This window comes from Vicia villosa, linkage group LG1 (assembly GCF_029867415.1).
Source record: "Vicia villosa cultivar HV-30 ecotype Madison, WI linkage group LG1, Vvil1.0, whole genome shotgun sequence".
NCBI classification, from domain to species: domain Eukaryota; kingdom Viridiplantae; phylum Streptophyta; class Magnoliopsida; order Fabales; family Fabaceae; genus Vicia; species Vicia villosa.
The window spans coordinates 57231769-57257526 of record NC_081180.1 but is presented as its reverse complement, the minus strand read 5'-3'; the positions used below and the strand labels follow the sequence as shown (position 1 = coordinate 57257526).

Sequence of the window (25758 nt, the reverse complement as noted above, 5' to 3'; positions counted from 1 at the left end):
CTTCTCTAACTCGTACGAAGCAAGGAAAAGAAATATGAAACTCGCAAGAAGGAAACACAAAACTCATTTCCGATACGTACAACATTTCCAACATTCATGTTACAGTAATGTTGTTGTTGTTGTTTTGTGGTTGAGACCCTAAATCCTAGAGGTTTAATGTTGTTGTTGTTGTTGAGATTGAGATTGATATTTTTTGTTGATGTTAAGATGAGATTAAACCTGGATTGGATGCCTACCGTATTGTAGCGCTGATGTTTCTTTCTCTGCCGTTGTGGCTTAATGAAATTTCTTAGATGCCAAAAAAAAAAGATGAGATTAAACGTTATATGTTGTCGTTTTGATTGAGTTAAGTAAAAGGTTTAGTGTTATTGATGTGATTGAGATTGAAGGTTTTATGTTCTTTTTGTTGTTGTTTAGATTGAGATTGAATGTTAGATGTTGTTGTTTTTGTTGAGATAAGTAAAAGGTTCACTGTCGATGTTGTTGTTATAGAGATTGGAGATTTTATATTGTTGTTTTTGTTATATTGTTGTTTTTGTTGAAATAAGTAAAATGTTTATTGTTGTTGTTGTTGTTGTTGTTGTTGAGATTAATAAAAGGTTTATTGTTGTTGTTATTGAGATTGATGGTCTTTTGTTTTTGTTGAGATAAGTAAAATGTTTAATGTTGTTGTTATTGAGATTGAAGTTTGTATGTTGTTGTTGTTGTTGTTGTTAAGATTGACGATTTAATGTTGTCTAATTTAATATAGGTGTAGATTTATTACAATGTGACTTATTAATATTTTTATTTTATATTGTGACTTACCAAAGTTTTGAACTTAGCAAATTTTTCATTCAAAATAAATGATTTTACAACGTTTTTTATTTTATCTTCTTAAAGTATTTATGGACCGTAGTTTGAAAAAAAACTAATAAATTAAGTGCAAAGTATGAAAATGAAGTGGTTGAATTTCTTGAATTCCCTGAAAGAAAACTTTTTAAAATTAATGAAATTTTTTATTGTCCTAGTATTTTATGCGAGAATACGATTTTTTTTAAAAAGAAAGTAATATTCAATCATCTATGTAGTGATGAGATTAATCTACATTATACAATATGATTGTAGCATGGTGAATTGGATGAAAACTCAAATGTGTCACATAGAGATGAAGTTGATGTAGATATGGATGATCAACTAGAAGATATGATATTTGATATAGGAGAAGATTCTTTTAGAAATAATAAAAATATCAATCTTGTGATGGTGAAATAGCCTTTTAAAATCCAATTTAAAAGCGGGGTTGGCTATCCCTTTAATATTTCAAAAAACACATCTCACTTAGACAACCTACTATAACCAATTCTATAGAGGGTCTACAGTTTTCGTTCTTTAGATTTTCTCCTCATCCACCATATATTTCCAGTTTCCAGTTTTAGTTACATTCATATAATTTTGAATTGTAATTATTTTTCAAGCACCACAATAATATTTTCTTTCAACAATAACTTCCTCATTAACATGTTAGCATAATTGGCGTTAGGATCAATATTGAGAAGATTCTCATTTGAATTATTATCAAAGTCTCTACACAATATTTTTTTTATGCTATTATTGTGTAACTTTAACTTTCTTACATTTCTATGATTGAATAACAACCATTATTATAAAAATTGCAAAATCTAGGAATTTATCAAGCCAAGATCATGACAACACACGGTGGCCCATAGAAGCCATGGTGATTGAGTTGAGAGAAAGGAGACATGCTTCGTTGGGAATTCAAATCATCCAATAACTACTTTAGTTAGAGTCGCTATGATAGACTTTTAGCAAATGTACTAAACGTTATCGAAGTAATAAAATAAATTTGTATTCACATAAATTATTTTATCTTAACAAGACAATTAATGTGCTATTGAAAGTAAAATTAGGGGGTTTTAAATGTTTTGTTTGAAAGAATAATTACCGAAATATAAACTTGTTGAAAGTTAATCAGATTAAAGATGATAGGGCCTTCCTTCGAGTCTCCTCTATGACCCTATCGATGCTGGTTTTATTCGCTCTATGATGATTCCCCAGTGATTACAATGGTTTAACTTAGCTATTATACCCAATTCCTTGGTGTATAACTAACTATTCTACACTACAACTCCCTAATCCCTTAGGTCAGCTGGATAGTAAAAATAGACAATATTTAATACGTTAAACTTTAAGTCACAACTTATAATTTCTTATCCCTAAATCAATTATTAAATTGAACACTTATATATATAAATATATATATATATATATATATATATATATATATATATATATATATATATATATATATATATATATATATATATATATATATATATATATATATATATATATATATATATTCGTCAACACATATAAAATAATATACATAAAATTAATGATACTGAATTAATCAAAAGTGACAATAGTACAATATACAAACACATGATCTAATAGGTTCATCTAGCAAGCGCTAATCAATAGAAATTTAATTACTCATACTAATAGTAATCATAATTAAAGAGACAATACATGAATCTCTTATTACAATATAACTTTCAATGATGAAAATCTTCAGTCCAAAATTTCAAAACTTGTTTTGCATTCAGAAATCTCTACCAAAAACGTCCACCCTTATCCTTACCTCATTTCCTATTTATAGCAACAATAACGTTACAGAAAAAATGGGTCATCGCGATGTGTTGCACATTTAACCACGATGTGTTTCTTCACAATTCTCTTCTTTTTACTCGTTCCTTCTTAATTCCTTCAATTCTTAATTTCTTTTCTTTTTCTTAATCAAAGCTAATTAAAATTACCTAAAAATAATTAAAAACACGTACAAATACAAATACTTATAAAAATATGATAACAAAGTGTGATCATACTACAAATAACAAACAAGAGAAATGCAAAATTATTCAATTCCATTGAATTTTGACTAAATCTAAAATGTCTCTAACCTATGTGGACTCGATATTCTCGAGAAAGATTTCATTAACTCTTTGAACATTTTGCTGAGGGAAAATGAACTCATCCTAAATATGATTGTTTGAAAATTTTGACTAAAATTACATTTTAAGTGTAAACAAATTAATTCATTTTGAATTATTTTGTTTTTCTAAATGAGTTGGTCATTTTAGGATGGTGAGTAATGTTGTACTTCCATTGAGGTGCCACGTCAAAGATAAAAAATTATGCTATGCTGATTTAATATTTGGCATTTTAAGGACCTATTTAAAAGTTTTGAGAAAAATGTAATCTTTACTTTAAATGAATGTGAAAAGAGAAATAGAAGAACGGGTATTTCTCCACTAAAATTTTTTTGTAATACAAAATTCTGCATAATGCAAAACTTAAAAGTTATATTTAAAAAGAATTTTAACTAAAGAACTTAAGTAAGTTCTTTAAATTTAATTTTTATGGTTAGAATATTTTATAAAATAAAAACATTTTAGTCATAAATATTTATTTATCATTAACAAAAAAATTATCTCAAATAAAATGTAAAATTTTTTTTCTTATATAAATTTCTCCAAAGTCATTCTCTCTCCTCTAAACTCCCTATCCAACTCCAAGTTATTGAAGCATGAGGAGTGACCACATTTTCTATAATAATATTAAAAATGTGTTAAACATTGTAGAAAATATTAAGGCACAATCTTATAAATGACACTTACTAAGAAAAAAGGGACCATTGTCTTTACTATAAATGTCTCTTGATCCTTTGAATTATTGTCTAGAAAATAACCCCATGTTTATATAGTCATGGTCTCTACCTTTTTCCCAATTATATTATTGCATATATCAATTGATATATACATCCCTTATACTCATCAATATATAATTATAATTATCTTCTTAATTTCATTTCTCTACTCATTCCACCCTTTGATTAATAACAAATAACAATAATAATTCTCCTAATAATCATATCCACACACACCCACCCACCCACCAAATGCCCCCACAAAAAGTCTCATTCATTCTCTTTCCCCCAATTTACTCCCACAAAACTTTATATAACCACACCATCATCTAATCATCCCATTCTTCCCTTACAACCTCTCTTCACACCATCACCTCATTTCATCAATCTCTCTCTCCCCCTCTCTCTCTCTATAACTTGATGGGTCTTAATAACCAAGATGCTGGAAATAACAACTCAAACCTTCAACTTATTCTAGGCTTAGCTCTTACTCTCACCAAACAAGACACCCCACCCTCCAACAACCTTACAAAACCTTATTCATCAAGCAACAACAACTATGAAGCTGAACCATCTCTAACGTTGGGTTTATCTAGTTACTACGAAGAACATGTTGATTTTTCTGCACAAACAAACTCACCTCTCCATAGCGTTGTTTCGTCTTTCTCCAGTGGGAGAGTGAAAAGAGAAAGAGATGTTAGCAGTGAAGAAATCGAAGTAACGGAGATAGAAAGAGTTTCTTCGAGAATTAGCGATGAAGAAGAAGACGGTGCCACCGCAACTAGGAAGAAACTTAGACTCACCAAAGATCAATCTGCCATGCTTGAAGAAAGCTTCAAACAACACAGCACTCTCAATCCTGTAATAATAATTCAAAATCTCTCTTTTCATAGTTTTATCTCTAAATATCAAATTCTTACTTCTTTTTTTTATCATTTATTTATCAAAATTTTCAATGAATTTACAGAAACAGAAGCAAGCCTTAGCCCGAGAGTTAAATCTAACAGCTCGACAAGTTGAAGTCTGGTTTCAGAACCGCAGAGCCAGGTAAATATTTTTAATCAATATTCAACTATTCTGCAGTCAGATGTCTCTGCACAACTATCAACTGAATTAATATATTTTTTTATGGATTATTAGATGAATATTAACGTATGGTAATATTAAGATATTTTTTGGTTTGGATTTAACAGAACAAAGCTGAAGCAAACTGAGGTGGATTGTGAATTCTTGAAAAAATGTTGTGAAACATTAACAGATGAAAACAGAAGGTTACAAAAAGAGGTTCAAGAATTAAAGGCACTGAAGCAAGCACAACCTTTGTATATGCCTATGCCTGCTGCAACTCTTACTATGTGCCCTTCTTGTGAGAGGCTTGGTGGTGGTGTTAATGGTGGTGCTTCCAATAAGAGCAATTTTTCAATGGCTCCTAAACCTCACTTTTATAATCCCTTCACAAATTCTTCTGCAGCATGTTGATTTGTTACTTTGAAAAGGTCTAAAAGATAGAAGAAGAAAAAAGATGAAAACAACAAGAGTACTTTCCTACACAACCTTTGTATTTTTTGGTTGAGGGGAAATGTTTGGGAACTACAGCTAGCTTCTGAAAGGGTTAAAGGGTGTAATTAGTTAATTAATACTGTAGAAATTAGTAATTAGTAATTGATTATCAATATTACTTTCTTTTTTCTTTTTTACTTTTTATTTTTGTTTTTTTATTTTTCTTTATTATATATGTTTGTAAATTTTTATAATAGACATCATCTATATAAATGAACGTATAACTATTTTTTATCACTTGATTATTCATTTTTGTTGTGAGTATATGTATTTTTTTTATCATAAATTTGATATCTTAATGCTTAAGCCACATATTTTATTTGAGATGTTGGTTTGGTGAAAAGAATTTAACTTTAAATTTATTTGTAAAATAATTATTGATATTATTTTAAGAATTAATTAAAACTGTGAGTAAATTATAACGGTTAAATTTTTATAAATATTTAATTTTTTTTAATCATATATAAAATTTTCCTTGTAAATAGTTGGGATGTATCATTATGTAAAATATTTTATATCGACCGTACATAACAATTATTCTAATTAATAAAATATTAATTTATCAATATAGTTGATGCTTAACTTTAGTAAAAATTAATTTAGAACAGGAGTATTTATTTTCATAATGATTGGTGTGTTGACTCTAATAATATGGTAGCATCCTTAATTGGATGCATAAATTTATGAGGATTAAAAAGTATATAGTCAAAGATACATAATTAGAGACAATTATTAAGTTAAAGAAAGGTTCAAAGGCGTGGAGAAGGAGGTTAGGTCACGTGTTTCTGTCTGCAAATCAGTTGCTAAAAGAGTAACTGAATTAGAGAGAGAGAGAGTAGTTAGAGAAATAAGCTTGTGCAATAAGAAAGAATCAATGGAAAATTAACAAACAAACGAACAAAAAAAGATATTTCACATTTCTTTTTTCTCAAGTTATTTACTTATTATATTTAATTCACATACTTTGTTTTACGGTGGATAATACTATACTACTTTCCAACCAACTTCATGTGGTGTCAAATATCAATAATAGGTTAAGTTGCATCAAAATTAAATGTTTATATAGTGTTTAAAATGATGTTTCAAATTAAATGTATTTATTGTTTTTAAGTTGATTATGATATGATGCGTACACGTACATGGTTTCTTCTCGTGATATGATTTACTTTTAAGGCAATTTGTAGGTCACACCCCCACGTGAAGACCCAATTGCTATGTGTCTCACTCAAAATCTTAACATGAGATCTTCTCTCAAGGTCCTTTTTTCCATTCCTTTTTGCCTGAATTAATTGCTCCAAACATGTAATTGATTTGCATGATTGTTAATTGATATCTATATACATAATTATTATAAATAATAATTAACACAATCATAGATACTTTTATAAAATAGTACTTATAAAAACATTGATTCTGACCTTGAGACTGATTCCCCTGACAGTAGAGTTTGTATAGATTGACCAAATACAAAAATTGTTAGCATATCATTTTTAATTCGAACTTCAAATCTTAACCTAGATATATTGTTTGGTCTTAAACTTTTATCAATGAATAAGTAAATCATTTGCAGAGTCGTCTTAAGTATTCGAAGGTTCAGGGCCGTCTCAATTTTTTGGAGGCCCTGTGTAGATTAGTCATGGTTCAACTATGACAAAATAATTAGAGGCCCTATTTAACCTCATTTTAATTGTGACAAAGATTTATGAGGCCCTATTTAATTACAGTTTGACTGTAAAAAAAATTAAAGCCTTGTGCTGTAGGCCGCCTTTCACACCCTCAAAGACGGCCCTGCGAAGATTATAAGCTATTTAGAGATTCGACATACTTTAAATGAAATAAAATAAATTAGAGTTATATTTATAATAGATAAACTATGACAAATATTTTATAAAACTCTTAATAAATACTTTTTAACCATTTCAACTTTTGCATATGTAAGATAATCTGTCTTACACATCTTAAAAAAAAATTGAATTGCTTCGGTTATTATTAATCCAAAAAACCATAATTATCCACCTCACATATCATTTGTGTTTCCCAACTACTCAAAAGGAATGGCAAAAATCTCGTGTCTGATGTTTCTGTATCCATACGTTATAGCCACGCTAACATGATTGAAAAATAAGATGGGACCGTAACATCATAATATAACACCAAAATTAAATTTATTTTATAGATAATTAAGATTGAATTCCACTCCTCAATCATAATGTTGTGGACCAATAAATATCATGAGAGGGACTTTCTAAGGAGACAACTTCCTGGAAACTACTACTATAATTTTGAGTCATTTTCAATACTTTCGTACACCATTTTTAACGTCCATCACAATCATATAATCACTAAAACACCCTTCTTTATACTCCAACTCCATAAACATGTGATTGTCATAGGACCCAAAATAGTGTGAAACCTAAGAAAGAAATAAAGAAATGCATCCACTAGGGTTGTTTTGCTTGTGGTTGTAACTTGTAAACCAAATATTCATCAAAGAATTAGAATTAGTCTTAGGTCAATGCATGTGTTTTTTCATCTTTCGTCAATCCGACCAAGACAATATTCAGAAATTATAATTTATAAGACGTAATTGAACTAAATGTTTGATGAAATGAAACTTCCTTATCATTGTATATGATAGTTGGTAAATAAAATCTTTGTATTAGGTTTTTATTAGTTTTCTGTTGAGTTTAGTATTATATATGAATATGATACGTGTGGTTACAAGGAACAGTCCTTGCTAAGTCTAAGATAATCAAAAGACATATGTCTTGTGTTGGCTACTTTGTCTGACTATAATTATATCCATTTTTTTAAATCAACTAGTAACAAACCCGTGCGTTTGCACGAGTTCTGGTCTGGTACGCGCATTTGTTTACCTAATATATTTATTTTAAATAAAAATTTAAAAAAGAAAAAATATTTAAATTTATAATAAAAAAATTTATATAAAAATATTTAAACCAATAATAAATTTATTTCCTTTATATTATTTTTTAATAAAAAAAATTTGGATCATAAATACTATTTTTTTGTATATAAAAACATTTAAATCAATAATTTTTTTTTTCCGTATACCATTTTTGGATCATAAATATCATCTTTCGTATATAAAAATATTTAGGATCAATAGTATATTTTCATAAATATCATCTTTCGTCTACAAATATTTTTTATGTTTATGTATAATTTACAAAAATATTTGGATCAATAATAGATTTTTTCCCGTATATCATTTTTTAATCAAATGCTTTTAGATCATAAATATAATTTTTTGTATATAAAAATATTTATATTAATAATAGATTTTTTCCTATATATAAACATTATTGTTGTTTATGTATCCTTTACAAAAAATATCTAGATCAATAGTAAATTTTTGTAGATAAAAATATTTAAATCAATAATAAAAAAAATTCGTATAACATTTTTAATAAAAAAAATTGAATCATAAAATTTTTTATTTAATATTATTTATTCTATATATCAACCATTTATTATTTTTTATAAAAAAACAGTAACATAAATATTTGTACCACTTATTTCTTTATTAGTACCATAAATAAGGAAATATAGATTATAAATTTAAAAATAGACTAATTATTAAAATATAAAGTCTTCTTTTTTTTAAGAGTAAAGAGTAAAGAGATATTGTGTTTATGCTAAACCTCCAGACATTCTGATTCAAATGATGGAGGATGATAATCTATGTTTATTCTACCCGAGAGATAGCGTTTTGTAGTTTTTTCTTTGGGCTTAGGTTCTCTCTTGTACCAAAAAAAAAAAAAAATATATATATATATATAATAAAATCAACTCTTCATATCTTCTATATCACTTCATCAGATCTTATACTATATAGTATTTCTATTAAAGTGATTTTTACGTAAATAAAAAAACACTATATTTTTGTCGGTAAGAAGATTTTTTATAGGACTATTTTATGAATAATATATTATTTAATATTATTCTTTCATAGATAAAAAAATGAAAGTTTTATTTTGAAAAGCTTGTAATAAGAATAGTAAGATATTGTTTTGAATATAAAATCAAATCATATTCACTAATGATTACATAAAAAAAATGAAGGTATCATATTGAGAAGATTGTAATAAGAATAGTAAGATCATAAATGGCAAATCATACCATAAACAGCCTTAGCCTGCATTTCTCATTTAAGAACTTACTTTCATATGTTTTCACATTCTGTCTGGTGTATTTTGTTACCATTTATATGCTTTGAAGCTTTACACACATCCTCACTTAAAGTAACAAAATTGTGTTGATGGACCAATTACCAAAAATAAAAATTTGCACTCAATTAATAAACATATCTACATGTAAGAATACTCTTAGTAGAACACATGTAAAAATACATTTATTAATAGAATACTTTTAGTAGAATACAGGTCAGAATACATGTAAGAATGCTTATCTATTCTATATTCAAATATTCCATGTTTATTCTACATCTACCTTAAAGGACTTGTCTCATTTTTTTAACAGAGGTATGAGAACCTTATCTATGCTATATTCAAACTTTAGAGAGTTTCATTTGATTGCTAAATGGCAGTTCCGTAAAGGCTAAAAGCCACTGACTTTCATGCTGTTGTGCAAACTCCATATCTGAAAAATCAAACTCATAAAAAAATGCATATGCAATAATTAATGGATAGTGATGGACCAAATAAGAGAAAAACAGTATAACCTTGAACTTGAGAAGGACTCCCAACATTCAGTATTTACAAACTGATTTAAATTCACAAAATGCTTTTAAAAAGTCACCTTGCCATAAGAGTTGGTGAAGAAGTATTTTGAATAGCAAGTTCTAAGGAGTTTAGGACAACAAACTTGGTTTTTCATGATGGAGAGACTTGTCTGAACTGTGCCTGAAAATTTGCAGGTTGAAAAATTAAGTATTAAGGAAAAAACAGAGAATGAAAAAACAAAACCTGTTCTCACAAACCTGTTCTTCTTTAGCTTTAACCTGAGCTTGATAAGGAAAATTCTGCGTCTTGCAACCACCACAATGAGGAACATAGACACATGGTGCATCTACAGTATCAAAATGAGGAGTTAAAGTTTCAAGCTTAGTTGCTTCAGCGTAATTACCCTTTTTCCGAGTGATACATCCAATGAAGCGTTCACCGGGAAGTGTACCAGATGGATCTGCTGTTACAGAGGGTATCAAAGAAATATTAGCATCCATAAACTTGTGCACAACCAATGTGTACAAGATCTCTTCCAAAGCTGTCTTCCTTTCATTAGCCTTCACCTCAACAATTCTCCTAGAAAAGTTTAGAAGACAGAACAATGGTTAACACCAAACCAAACTTGATTTACAATTTAATGTTGACATATAGAAAAACAGCATACATAAAACATAAAGTAGACTAAGATGTATGAACTCAATGTTTCAAACCACCTCCATGCCATATGTGTGCCCTTTATTCCTTTGAGCTCATGTAAATAGCAAACTCAGTTTTTCTAGAGATACTTCAATTGCCCTTTTCCTTTAGTAGTATTCTACAATAAAAGTAACAAATACTTAGTTGAAATCAAATCATCAAAAAAACTAAAAACAAAACATAGAACAACACAAATATAAAGTTTTTGAAACTTGTAGTTAGTCCATCTATTTTCCACCACATGAATCGATGTCGTAACAGTAATAGAAATTTGTATATCCAATTTTAAATATGTTTGTAGATTTTACATGCATTAATAAATGTAAGAAACCTGCAATGTTAAAGCAACAAAACAACATCTAAACAAAGGGTAGAGAAGTGTAATTATAATTGCAATTATTCAGAACTAGGTTCAATCATTTTCAGAATAATTACCTCTTCTGTTGTGGCATAAACCCCATAATGAACTTCATTTCTTGACAATGCTTTTAAAGCACGAACAAAACATTGAACCTAATAAACATATAAAAGGTTAAAGAAAATGGAAAATTTTTAGGGTCATTAGTCATGCACAAACATCTTAATATACAACATAAGTAGGAAAACCAAGTTTAAAGAATGAAAGCTTACTTTCTCAACTGCAGATGTTAGTTTGGATGTTATATACAATCCTATGATCAATGATGAGAAGAGACTTCCTAAGTCCTTGTTAAAGAAAAATCGGTACCAAATTGGTGTTGGCAAGAAAGCACAATACAGCAGCAGTGTGTACTCAACCAGAATTAACATTTGAGCCTTGAAACAGTTTAAAACACTTTCAGATGGCTGCAGCAGGAAATTATACTCTAAAACTACAGACTTGTTTTGAAAAGCAAGTAATCTACCCCTAACCTGTCGACGGAAGTTATGGCATCTGCCATTTTTGTAGCAAAGCAGCAACAAACACTGGAAACCCATTGTCGTTTGCCGCACCAAAATGTATGAAAACTAATGAATATTATGATCATGGATACAACCAGTTTTTTCCCCAACAACAGAATCAGAATAATTGTATGCCACGAAAAACACCAATATCAAGAATAGACAAAAGACCATTTTTACAACAAAAGTATTAAAAAATATACTCAGTTTTAGTCTTATCCAACTGACTAAATACAAAAGAGAATGTCACTCTTCTCCTTCCACGCCCATGATATATTTTAAATGATACAAATCTTTCAAAATAGAGATAAATTATGAAAACCTGAGCATATCATATACCTGAACATCCGATAAATGCAGAGCATTACGACTTCCACCATGATTCAGAGCATCTGATGCTTTTCCGAAACCCTAATTTTGTGCATCTTCAATTTTAAAAGATTTCCGAAACCCAGATTTCGTGCATAGTTATCGACTTTGATTAGGGCTTCGTTATCAAAGTGTTAAAGAGACTATTATTACAGTTTGTAAAGAAGAAGAGGAAGAAGGAAGGGGAGGAAGAAGAGGGAGAAGAAGAATGAAACATTCTGGAGAGAGAAAGGAAGAGAGAATGAGTGAAAGGACGAGAGACAAGAAATTGAAATTTGAAATTGAGATAATGAGATACAACTCAGCAAGAAAAGGGTATAATTTGTTAAAAACTAAAAGACATTTTTTGCCCCAAAAATATTAATTTAGGCTAAGATAATCAAAGGGTATTTTGGTGAAATCCAGAACAGTAAATTTTCTTATATTATAGATTGTATCCAATTTCTAAATCAATAATAGTTGTTAATTGTTATTATATTCTTTATTGCTTTAATTGCTTTAATTGTCTATGATTAATGTTATATTTTAGGGTTAAATGGCTTCCACCCCCCTGTAATAGTAGCGAGATTTGGTTTTCCCCCCTATTAAAAAAAAATTTTGTCCTGGCCCCTTAACAAACAAAGATTCCAAAATGAAAAACCTTATGGAGCCAGATTCTCTCAATTTAGCATACGTGGACAGAAGGTTCTGGTTGATGTGGCATGGGTTGACACGCTGGCACTTTGCATTTTATAATTAGGGCCAAATGCAAATCCCCCCTTAGAAAGTTAGGGTTTTACATTCTGAAAAAATTGCAATGGGGAAGAAGAAGCGTGCTTCTAAGAAGGTGCCGCCACCGTCAAAGCCGTCGGAGAAGTTGTCAAAGAAGAAGCTAGGGAGGAAAACGAAGAAGGAGAAGGATGCAGACAAGCAAACAGAAGATGGAACATCCGTTCACATTGTTCAGGTATGTTTAGTTAGGTTATGGTACCTCCCTTGATGATTAGGTTTAAAGACTTGGTTTTTAATGTGTTTTCATATGATTTCAGTCAAATGATATGTTCAATGCTGTATTCCAATATGGTGGTGAGTTTGTGCTTCTGAACAACGGTGATACGATTTACAGAGGGGGTGTGTCGTCGTTAGTTTCTGAACTCCGTTTAGAAGAGTTTACAATGGATAGTGTACATAGGTTGGTGATGGGTTGGGGGTACCGCGAAGGAACTTATAGAATCTGGACTCTTATTCGTGAAATATGTGAAGATTTTTTTCAACTTAAAAAGGATGACGATTGTTATGACTTTGCTGCATATAGTTGTGTTAATCGAATAGATGGAGAACTTTTCATAGAGCATGATGTTGATTATTCTGTAGCATCAGTCACGTCGCCTAGGTGTGTCAATGAGGTTGTTGAGATGGAAGGCAGTGATGAAGATTATGTTGAAGGTTTAGGTGACAGTGAAGATGAGAGGGCCACTGCAATTCTTGATGGTTTTGAAGGGATTGATATAGGTTTACCTATGAAGGATACTACAAAAGGTTTTGAAGATATTAGTGAGCCTAAAGAGAAAAAGTGTGAGGAGGATGAGTATATTAGTGATGAGTTGGAAAGTTCAGATCCAGATTTGTCAGATAGTGAGAAGGGTAAAGTCAAAAAGTTTGAAAAGTTTAGAATGGACCATTTAAATAAGGATTTTAAATTTCAGTGGGGCATGCAATTCAACTCCCTAGATGAATTTAGATATGCCATACGTGAATGGTCAGTATTAAATGGGAGAGAAATAACTTTTACCAAAAATGAAAGTGATAGGGTACGGGTAGTGTGCAGGGCCAAATGTGGGTTTTTAATGCTTTGCTCCAAAGTGGGCCATAAGAGGACTTTTGCTATAAAAACCATAGTAGACAAACACACATGTGCTAGGGTTTTAGAGAAAAGATCTGCAAATTCAAGGTGGGTTGCTAAGGCGGTTTTGAAGAAGATGCAAAGCTCACAGGATGTTAGAATCACTGATATTATACAAGATCTGAGGCAAAATTACTCTGCAGGTATAACTGTGTGTAGGGCTTGGAAAGCAACACTCATAGCCAAGAAGATGTTGGAGGGAGATGCAGACAGGCAGTATGCAATATTGAGGAGGTATGCTGCAGAATTGCATAGAGCCAACATCGGGAACACATTGTCAACTCAGGTGCTAATCCAGATCAGCCAATGACTATAACTGATGAAGACAACAATGATGATGACTCAAAGCGTGGAAAGAAGAAATTAAAGAAGAAGTGTTAAGTTTTTAGATGCTGATATGTCCTAGTTATGTAATTAGCTAGTGAACATTTGTTTTTTACTTATGTTTTGTGTTGGTACAATGGTTATGTTTTATGTTGGTACAATGATTAAGTTTTTTGGATGTACTGAATTATGAATTTGGTTGATGTTGGAACAATGGTTATTTTGATATGTAAGACCTGTTAAACTAAATCTTGTTAACAAATTTCTGTTATTTTAAAACAATGGAACAATGATTATGTCTCCTATGTTATACTGAAATATGGCAGACACATTTTAAACAAAACTTTTCACCAAAATATAAGACCTTTTATCATTGATTGAGCAAACACATCAGTACACATCTTTACAAATCATTACACATAATTTGGAACAACACAGATTACATTACATATAAGTGTACAGTACACCCATTACAATCCAAGACATAACCAACATCACTTTCAGTTGGGAAATTCTTCTCTTCAAATGAGCCTGCTTCACCTTGGATTTCTCCAGCATTGCTTCTACTAACTCATTCTTCATTTTTGCCAACTCACAATATTTGCATACTTGTTCTGAAGGTGTGATTTCATCATCCCAAACAAAAAGGTCACAACTATTGTCCATCTGCAATGACAATACAATACGATTACGACTTAAATAACAAAAAAATTCTTGTCTCCAGCTTACGACTTAAACCCAGCAAATACAACACATACGATTTATACATTACGACTTACCCCTGCATTTCTGCACTTCCAGAATTTCCGGTTGCGATTTTTGACGGTGTTAGCTACCCACATCTTCATAGGACGACTACATCCACATGTAGGAACATTCGAATGGTAGGAGTTGCAGCTAACGGCACTTTTGCTAGAAGACATTTGGTACGAAGAAGACGATGCAATGGGGGAAGAAGTTTGAAGAAGATGATGCAACAGATGCAGAAGCGTGAGATGGAGGGTGATATGGAGGTACAAATCTGGAAGAATCCAAGGTGAAGAAGACGGTGATTTAGGGATTTTTTGCATTTGGCCCTAATTATAAAATGCAAAGTGCCAGCGTGTCAACCCATGCCACATCAACCAGAACCTTCTGTCCACGTATGCTAAATTGAGAGAATCTGGCTCCATAAGGTTTTTCATTTTGGAATCTTTGTTTGTTAAGGGGCCAGGACAAAAAAATTTTTTAATAGGGGGGAAAACCAAATCTCGCTACTATTACAGGGGGGTGGAAGCCATTTAACCCTATATTTTATTTGAAACAAAAATATTTAATAACTAAAATGATTTGATTCAACTACACCTGGAAATTTTTACAATAATAGGATACCCATGCGTCCGCACGTGTGTCGATTTTTTTCATATGATCTAATAAAATTTAGATGCATCTTTAAATTTCAAATGAGTTACTCAAATTATGCAACTATTCTATTGCAATTCTATGGTAATTTAAAATCACGTGTGTGATTGTTTTAAACAATTTCAATCAAGTTTGTTTATTTCTTCTCACAAAAAATTAAATTAAAATTGTACATTATTAATTTCAAATTTCTATTTAGAACTGTTTAAAAAATTCGCAAACCTAACTAAATATTAAATCAAACTGAAGTTCAAAAAACCATCATTTGGTTAATAAATTAAACCATATTACAAAACTAGATTTTAGAGCCGAATTATTTGATAAATAAATCAAACTGAAATTGAAACTAAACCGTACCGAAACTGAAATTGAAAAATGTTCAAAAAAAACAAGTTTTAATTAAAAAAAAAATTTAAAATAGTGTAAAAGTCAGATTCTTTTACAAATTATTGGGTTTCAAAAATTTTATCTTCCAGCAGTTCAGTACCGGATATAAAACCAATAATTTTACTTCGATTTTGTTCTGAATAAAGTAAAATGGTTCGATTCGGTTTAAATAATCTATTATTATCCTTTAATTCAATTGTTCAATTTTCTAACATGCATGTCTTAGCAGCTGTAGTAACGGCAATTATATCCGCAACCAGAATCTCTCAATGTAAAACCATGTTGGAGTGTTGGTCTCATATTTTCTACCGACTCTTCCAACAATTGATGTCATGGCATGATTGGGACACTTAAGGCTATCTACAAAAACAAATTAGTTATACATTACAAATTCAGAAAGAAAAAAAAAGGAAAATAAAAGACAAAATCCACAAACCAACAAACCAAGGTAGAAGAAAAACGGAATAACACGCTCCAGCTAACAGAAATTAACAAAGACGTAGGTATATAACAGAAATACAGCTGGGGCCAAAATCAATATAGGAAGACAAGAACCAATAGAAACATGAACAAATGGATTACCTAACTTACAAATATCGTCCATTAAATATATTATAGACGTTTCCTCAAATTAAGCCACACATCAACTACTATCATTTTATGCTAAATTGATTGATGCAACTAGGTACAGATGCTGAAAATTTGATTAGGGAAGCAAATATCATAATACTATAAATTTTTATTTAAAAATACATCATGTATAAACAATAAAAAGTGGTTATAAAAGTATACAACTATAGACCTAATTTAAAAATAAAAAAAAAACACACACACATCAACATCTATATGTGTTTTATATGTATCTTTATAGTTTATAGTTTTGAAATTATGAATGATTAATCGGTAGAGCCTGTTAGAACAAGATTTGTTCTGATCAATATTCTTAGTTTTGATGATAACAATGTATATGAATTTTGTATGAGATAATGTGGTACTCTAATCCTATGCAATTTTTATTTCAGGAATCACATAAAGAGTATGCACAAAATCAGCGCAAGAAGCACTGACTCATAAGGTTCAACATGCAACATCAGAACATAGTCTGGCAAGACATCAGAAGATGGTCAAGCAGAATCAGAACATGGTCTATGGAAGCATCAAAAGGACTTGAGATCAGAAGCAGAAGCACTGAAGTTCTCATGGTATCACGCTAAGAAGCACTTCAAGGTCAGAAGACAAGAAGATGCTCTGCACCAAACTGTTTGACTCTAATGATATTCAAACGTTGTTTACACAAACATCAGATCAGAAGCAAGTACAAGATGGCAGGCTACGCTGATTGACAAAAGGAACGTTATTAGCTATTAAAGGCAACGTCAGTAGACACAGCGAAAGCAAGGCTCGAGGTAGTTGACAAAAGAGTGAAACATTAAATGCAATGCTGTACGGATCACGCAAAGCATTAACTGCTCCCAACGTTCATCTTCCCAAACGCCTATAAATAGAAGTTCTGATGAGAAGCAAGGTTACAAACTTTGAATACAACACTTGCGCAAATATACAGAAACGCTGTCAAATTCAAAAAGCTCTCAAACTTCATCTTCAACCTCACTACATTGTTGTTGTAATATATTAGTGAGATTAAGCTTAAACTTAAGAGAAAATCACAGTTGTGATAATAGCTTTATAAGAAGCATTGTAACTCTTAAACGAATTTGTTTACATTAAGTTGTAAGAACTAGAGTGATCAGGTTGTTGATCAGTATACTGTAGAAAGTCTTAGAGGGTATCTAAGCAGTTTGTTCCTAGAGTGATCAGGTTGTGATCAGTATACTCTAGAAGACTTAGAAGTTGTCTAAGTGGAAAACCATTTTAATCTTGTGTGATTAGTGGATTAAATCCTCAGGTGAGGTAAATCACTCCAAGGGGGTGGACTGGAGAAGTTTAGTTAACAACGAACCAGGATAAAAATCATTGTGCAAATTGTTTTTATCTTACAAGTTTTAAAAGCTACACTTATTCAAACCCCCCTTTCTAAGTGTTTTTCGATCCTTCAGAGCCATGTTATGGCTTTGTTTCGAGGTTTTTCATGTGGAGTCATCCTTTTCTAGAAGACAAATGTGATTGTGGTCCTCAATGAGAACCAATGAAGAGGTTCGTGAAGAGTCTTGAAATACGTGTTATGAATGTCACACATTTTGCTTTTAATTTTTTAAATAGTAACAACGTTCAATCAATGCTTGATGTTGTGAGTGCAATATCCTTTCTTAGATGTTTTGAATGATGTTAAAACTAAGAATTATGTAATATTTGTACATTGGACATTATCTCTCTATGTCTAAGTTGCATTTTCATCTTAGGACACTTCTAGATCAAGTCATAAGCTTTTGGACTAGTTTAAAATGTGAAAAATATGCATTTTTGTGAAAATTCATTCTTGGAGTCGACTCACGCGTGGTAGGAGTCGACTCCCACAGAAAGAATTTAGAAAAATAACTCTCTAGCTAGTCAAAAAGAGTTGATACATAGCCCCTTGGAGTCGATACACAACGCGAAGGAGTCGACTCCCTCGAGCTGTGGGCCGACTTTCACTGAAAGCCTTTTCAAAATAAAAAATTCTCTGCCAAGAAGGTGTTGATTCTCACGCATCTCGAGTCGATACATAACACGAAGAAGTCAACTCCCAGTGTTGTGTCTCGACTCCTACTGAAGCTGTTTATGAAAAATTATTTTCTATTTCATTCTTTCTCACTCACACACACACACACACAAAACACACACACACACACATATATATATATAGTCATTCATGCATCATTTCTCAACATTGAAATAAAAAATATACACAGAATTGTTGATTATCTTCATTCCCTCAATGCATACATACAACAACTACACATAATCATTTTTGTTATGTGGTCTTGAGATAGTGTGATAAGATTCAATTAGGATTCAGTGTAGTCAATTGAGTTGGAAATTTTCTTTTAAGATCAAGGATTGAATCAGGTTTTTTTTACAAGATTGCGCAATTTGGATTCAGCCGAGCAAAAGCTTGAAGAATGAGGGTTTATGTCAAAGGAGTAACCGTAATCGGAGGATAATTTTGGTAATCTTGGGTCACAATACGTTCGCAATTTGGATTTAGTCGAGTGAAAGCTTTGAAGAAAGGGTTCTGTCAAAGGAGTAATGGTAACCGAAAGATCAAATTGGAAGTATTCGGTTACTTGATCGAGCTCAAGATTGAGAGAAGAATTTATGTTCAACATCAACCATAGGGTTTAGAGGGTTTAATTGCTACTTTTTATCTTGTAAAACTATATTTATAAAGGTTAATTTTTATCATCTCAATTCGTTTGCAATTAGGGGCAGGCGTATCCATAGCAAGGTCGATTGGGGAACTGCCTAAACAAATCCTTGTGTGTGTTTGTGTGTGTGGGTGTGTATGTGTGTGTGCGTCTCTCTCTCTCTCTCTCTCTCTCTCTCTCTCTCTCTCTCTCTCTCTCTCTCTCTCTCTCTCTCTCTCCCTCTCTTTTATGTTTACGCGCAAATTGTTAAACAATTGATTGTGTGATTGATACATAGAGAATATTTCTTTGTCTAATACTTCAAACAATTTTGTTGAGTTAATTACAATCTATGTGATTATAGAGGGTTTCTAATCTCAAAAAAATTCAAATAAAAATCTGGTTTTAATCGATTGCACACAAAGAGTTCGACAAATTGCTTAGGTCATTTTTGTATGTTAATTCATTGAAAATAGGTTAATATTGTGTGTAACACCCGTTTTTACTTTAATTATTCATGTTATGCGCGTTGTGTGAATTATGTGTTAATTATATGCTTAATTGATTTTATGTTATTTTATTTGGAAATTGTTAGTAAATAATATAAGTTAGTGAAGCTATTAGTTATTGGGCCTAAGTTAGTGTTAGTAAGTGAGAGGTACTAATTAGAGCCCATTAGTATTATGAGAAAGATACTAAGGGTTTAATAAAAACAAGGGTTTTAGAGGAAAATAGAATTAGAAGCTCATTTGGGGATTTTGGTGAAAGAATAGAAGAGAAAGAGAGATTGAAGATTAGAGTTGGCTTCAATCCGAATCCCAAGGTAAGGGTGAGATTCTTTCATGCTAAAGGGATGTATGATGATGTTTTGGGCGGGGTTTTGATTGTATGTTATTATCCATGATTGTGTGAGAAATTGAATTTGAAGTTGGTAGGGTTCATACTAGATTTCTATGAAATTGTGATTTTAAGTATGTTTGATGATGTTTGTATGTGAACCCATGATTAAAAATATGTTTAGGAACCTTACATGTATGGTAAATTGCTTTCAATTGATGCATAGATGGTGTATGGGTTAGTGGGTGTTGCATGAGGGGATTAGGGAAGAAAAATGGGGAATTCTGAGTTTTTATGCAGTGTAGGTCGACCTACTCAGAAGCCTGGGTTGACTTGAGCAACCCCAAAAGGCAGAAAATCCACTTTCCTTCAGCATGCGTCGACCTATGGATTCTGTGAGTCGACCTATAGAATCCTTTGCGTCGACTCATGAGTCGACCTGAGCTAACCCGAGGGGGGTAGAAAGCATCCATGCGTCGACCTATGAATCCCTTGCGTCGACCTGAAGGTTTCTGTTTTTGGCAGATTTTGTAAAGACCATAACTTTTGACCCGTAACTCCGTTTTACGTGCCATTTGAACCTTCATGAAGCTCTAATTGATATCTTTCTAATGAATATGCCTTGAAAATCTTTGTATGTCTTTTGAAACCTTTTTCTTGAATTGTATGTTGCTGATTTAAGGATGTTTTATAAAGTTGTATGTGATGTATGCATGTATGCCGTAAAGACGTGATTGAGATGTGAGTAATTACTAAAATAGTAATGATGTTGTTGTCGTAATACTTTGGCATTGAGTTGATGTTGTTGAGACGATGATGCCGTATGTTGTGACGGTGAGTTTTGTGGATGTGCATCATTGAGTCGCGTCCATTGCATAAGTGTCTAATAGTCTGAAAATGGCAACGACTATTAGCCTGAAAGATGGAAACGACTATTATCCTGAAAGATGGCAATGGCTATTAGCCTAAAAGATGGCAACGACTATTAGCCTAAAAATGGCAACGACGATGGCCCAAGTAGCAATGTTTGAGACGGGAGTGCTACTCCAACGGTACCGCATGCATGTGCATAAAGTCATGTCGCATATTGAGTCGCATTTTGTATGTTTGTGATTATGACGTGCATGTTGTGATATGCTGATGAACTAATGGTGCTATTTACCATGTTATTACAAATGAATGTTAATAATGTTGTTGGTGATGAAAGTTGTTCTAAGATGCTATGTAATGAGAAGTGGTGAGCGATGTATGATCTTTTCTCTTGCTTTGAATATTATCATGTGTTTCTTTATAATGAATGATATCTCACCCCTTCTGTTTGAATGTTACCCTCTATTGGTAACGTGGAGGTAACGATGTGGAGTAGCCGTTTACCTTTTAGCTCGTGTCGGTGTGTCTATGCTCTTATGTCTAGCTTGTTTTGACTATGTCATGTTTCCTTGTCGTTTTTGTTATTATATTTGGATATTGTTATCTCTCATTGGATTATGTTGTTATGTCCCATAGAGATATGTTGGATTTTTTTTAGTTGCCTGTCGTTTGGCATGTATGACTCGAATATTGTTGTTGATGTATTCCGCCGCGATATTATGACTATTTGAGTATATATGTTTAGTGGATGTGAGTTTCCTCCGTATGACTTGCTATGTATATATATATATATATATATATATATATATATATATATATATATATATATATATATATATATATATATATATATGTGAGCATGTGCATGATTTGTTTTACGATGTAATTGTGACGCCTCAAATGCGGTGTATGTTTTGAGACCTTTACACTCTGATTTTTCCTATATATTTGCGGGGTAGATTTGGGGTGTTACAATAGTGGTATCAGAGCAGATCGGTTTGTCCGGCCAAGTGTCGTGTTGTAGTGTGGTCTAACAATCTTGCATTGTTGTTTTGTGCTGATTGTTTCTATGTTGTAGAGAAGAGTTGAGATGGCTGGAAGGAATGATACTGCGATTGTTGCTGCTTTAGAAGCAATGGCTCAAGCTTTGGAACATCAGCCGATTGTTGGTGAGAATGTTGCTTCTCGCAATTTGGCTACCTTCCAGAGAGAGAATCCTCCGGTTTTCAAGGGAACTCATGATCCTGATGGCGCATTGACATGGCTAAAGGAGATTGAGAGAATCTTCCGTGTGATGGATTGCACTCATGATCAGAAGGTTCGGTGTGGGACTCATATGCTAGCAATCGAGGTGGATGACTGGTGGCTAGAGACTTGTAGGAGGTTGGAAGCCATTGGTGAGGAGATCACTTGGATTGTGTTCCGCATGGAGTTCTTAAGGAAGTTAAGTTTTACCAACACTATGATGGGGCGAATGGTGAGTTCTCCAAGTGCATCAAGTTTGAGAATGGTTTGCGCCCAGAAATCAAGAAGGCGATTAGTTACCAGAAGATTCGTATCTTTCCTGATTTGGTTGATAGTTTTCGGATTAATGAGGAGGACAACAATGCTCATTATCGTGTTATTAATGAGAAGTGGGGCAGGAGTCAAAAAGGTCGTGGTAAGCCTTATGAAGCTCCGAGTGGAAAGGGTAAGCAGAAAGTTACTGATGGCAAGAGAACTAGTGGGGGAGATGCTCCTATAGGTATTGCGTGCTTCAAGTGTGGCAAAGTTGGCCACTAGGGCACTGTGTGTACTGCTGGTACCAAGAGGTGTTTCCGTTGTGGTAAGATTGTACATGAATCTCCCGAATGCAAACATAAGGAAATGGTGTGTTTCAACTGTGGTGAAGAGGGACATATTGGAAGCAAGTGTCAGAAGCCCAAGAAGGAGCAAGCTAGTGGAAAGGTGTTCGCCCTGTCGGGAACTCAAACCACTAGTGAGGATTCACTCATCAGAGGTACTTGTTTCATTAATAGCATTCCTTTGATTACTATTATTGATACTGGTGCTACGCATTATTTTATCTCTGCTGATTGTGTTAAAAGATTGGGTCTTATATTGTCTGCTATGAACAGAGAGATGGTTGCCGATACTCAAGCTAAGGGATCAGTAACTACTTCTCTTGTGTGTTTAAGGTGTCCCGTGTCAATTTTCGACAGATACTTTCTTGTTGATTTTGTTTGCTTGCCTTTAAGAGGTTTGGATGTGATCTTGGGGATGAACTGGTTAGAGCATAACCATGTTCACATTAATTGCTATTATAAGTCGGTGAGGTTTTCTTCTCCTAAAGAAGAAGGTGTTGAGTTGTTGTCAGCTAGACAGATGTGTATGTTGATGAAAGAAGATGTTAAAGTGTTTGCTTTGGTTGCCTCAATGTACGTTGAGAATCAAGCGATCATTGAAGAGTTGAAGGTGGTGTGTGAATTTCCTGAAGTTTTCCCTGATGAAATTCCTGATGTGCCACCTGAGAGAGAAGTTGAGTTCTCTATTGATCTTGTACCTGGTACTAGTCATGTGTCTATGGCACCGTACAGGATGTCTGCATCTGAGTTATCTGAATTGAAGAAGCAATTAGAAGAGTTGCTTGAGAAGAAGTTTGTGAGGCCTAGTGTGTCACCGTGGGGAGCTCCAGTGTTGTTAGTCAAGAAGAAAGATGGAAGTATGAAACTTTGTATTGATTATCGTCAATTGAATAAGGTGACAATCAAGAACAAGTATCCACTTCCAAGAATTGACTTGATGGATTAATTGGTTGGTGCTCGTGTGTCTAGCAAGATTGATTTGAGGTCGGGTTACCATCAGATTAAGGTGAAAGATGAGGATATGCAGAAGACAGCTTTCAGAACATGTTATGGAAATTACGAGTACTCTGTGATTCCCTTCGATGTTACTAACGCACCAGGAGTATTTATGGAGTACATGAACCATATTTTTCATGAGTACCTGGATCGCTTTGTGGTGGTGTTCATTGATGATATTTTGGTTTACTCTAAATCAGAATCAGATCATGCTGAGCATTTGAAGTTGGTATTGCAAGTCTTGAAAGAGAAGAAGTTGTATGCTAAGTTGTCCAGAACTAGACAACTGGAGTATGGAAATAAATGTTGAGTGGCCCGATAGCAGAAATCATAATAGCTGGCCCATCGGATCTTAAACCAGGCTCTTGATACCATGTTAAGAAATGTGGTTGAGCCTAACTCATCCCTACAAAACCGGTTAGTAGGGTGAGGATTACGCCCACTTATAAACACATGTTCAGGACATATATTGTCTGATGTGAGACTCTTAACAGTTGCGTAAGAAGGAGTCAAAGGAAAATAAAAATTTAAATCATGATTTTCATCACTAAGAGGAATGTGTTTTCCTTGAAGAATAATATACCATCTTTTGTTAGAAGGATCAATCACGTAAAACACTTGTTTTGCTTGGATAGTTATTATTGTTGGGAATATTTTGTTCCAAGTATTCAAGAACTCATTTCTCATATACCGGACCTAATATATCAATTTTCATCCCACTACGATCCATAATAAACTCTGAAATTTATATCAAAATTGTGTAGAATCATTTAACAATACAATAGCACAATAAGAATAAAACAATCTCGATATCACTCAATCACAACAATATATAACATTCTCAACAACATAAGAATAATCTCTATATCACTCATTGACAATAACACTAATGTGAATGGCACATTAGTGCTACACATACAACATACTAATATGGTTATATACTTGCAACTAAACTCATGTATCAACCTAAACCTTCAACTTCACCTCTTCAAATTCTAACAACAGATAGTGAAAAACATAACAACAATAAAAACCACAATAGTCTCAATCTGTACTAATGTCCTGAATCAAAATCTTGGCACTACTTGTTCTAATTTTAGTAAGAGTCATGATTTACATCAAAATAGACAATTAATGCTTTTGGCTTCCTCACATATGCTTGCAGCTACCTACGTTCCTCGACATACTAGAGGTTCATACATACACTACATATTGATAAGGTTTTGTTATTGATTTTCACACTACTACGTAAATGTCATTTCATAACAGTTGGAAAAGGGATACCACCACGCATGACCAACTTTTATGAGGTAAGGGTGGTGGTATGTATGGTACTTTACACCACGATCGTGTGACCGTTATTATAAACTAGGTAGCGCGCTACCTATCACAACGGTTACTTCAAACAACCATTGTGATTTTCTTTAACGTATGACATTTAACAATGGTTGTTCTAAAAAACCGTTGTGATATATACACTGGGTTTATTATAAATTATGTGGAATGCTTATTTCGCCAATACTCACTAAACATATAATCTTTCAATCAGATCTATAACATAATAATATGACAAATTAAATTATATTAGAAGAACAAGTTACACCTTTCATTGTTTGACAAGAATTCTTTAGCCCTTGTTCATATTTTGTTCTTTTACGGTTAGAACTTGGTTTAATGCTCCTAGTTATTCATCATCCAATCTTTCCCCTCTAGTTCATTCTGCAAAATATTATTAACTTTGGAAACAAAATTAGAGGTGGAGAAAGGGTTGGTTAAAGAACTAGAAACATTAAACCAAGTTCTAACAATCAAAGCGAAAATGCCGATAATAGGCTAAAGAATTCTTTTGTAGCATTGAATGGTGTAACTTGTTTTCTAATATAACTTTATCTATCATATTATAATTTTATAATGCATTTTAAAAAGTTATATATTTGGTAAAGGGTTAGAAAAACACTCAAACCACATA

At 32.4% G+C, this 25758-nt stretch overlaps 1 protein-coding gene across 1 annotated transcript; it reads left to right on the top strand.

The window, feature by feature from the left end:
• The first annotated feature begins 4002 nt into the window (after positions 1-4002).
• On the top strand, positions 4003-5406 carry LOC131606917 (homeobox-leucine zipper protein HAT22-like). Its single transcript, XM_058879008.1, has 3 exons — positions 4003-4570; positions 4677-4756; positions 4903-5406. Exons 1-3 carry the CDS (start codon positions 4130-4132, stop codon positions 5186-5188), a joined length of 807 nt encoding a protein of 268 aa, XP_058734991.1. The 5' UTR covers positions 4003-4129; the 3' UTR covers positions 5189-5406.
• Positions 5407-25758: the final 20352 nt, after the last annotated feature.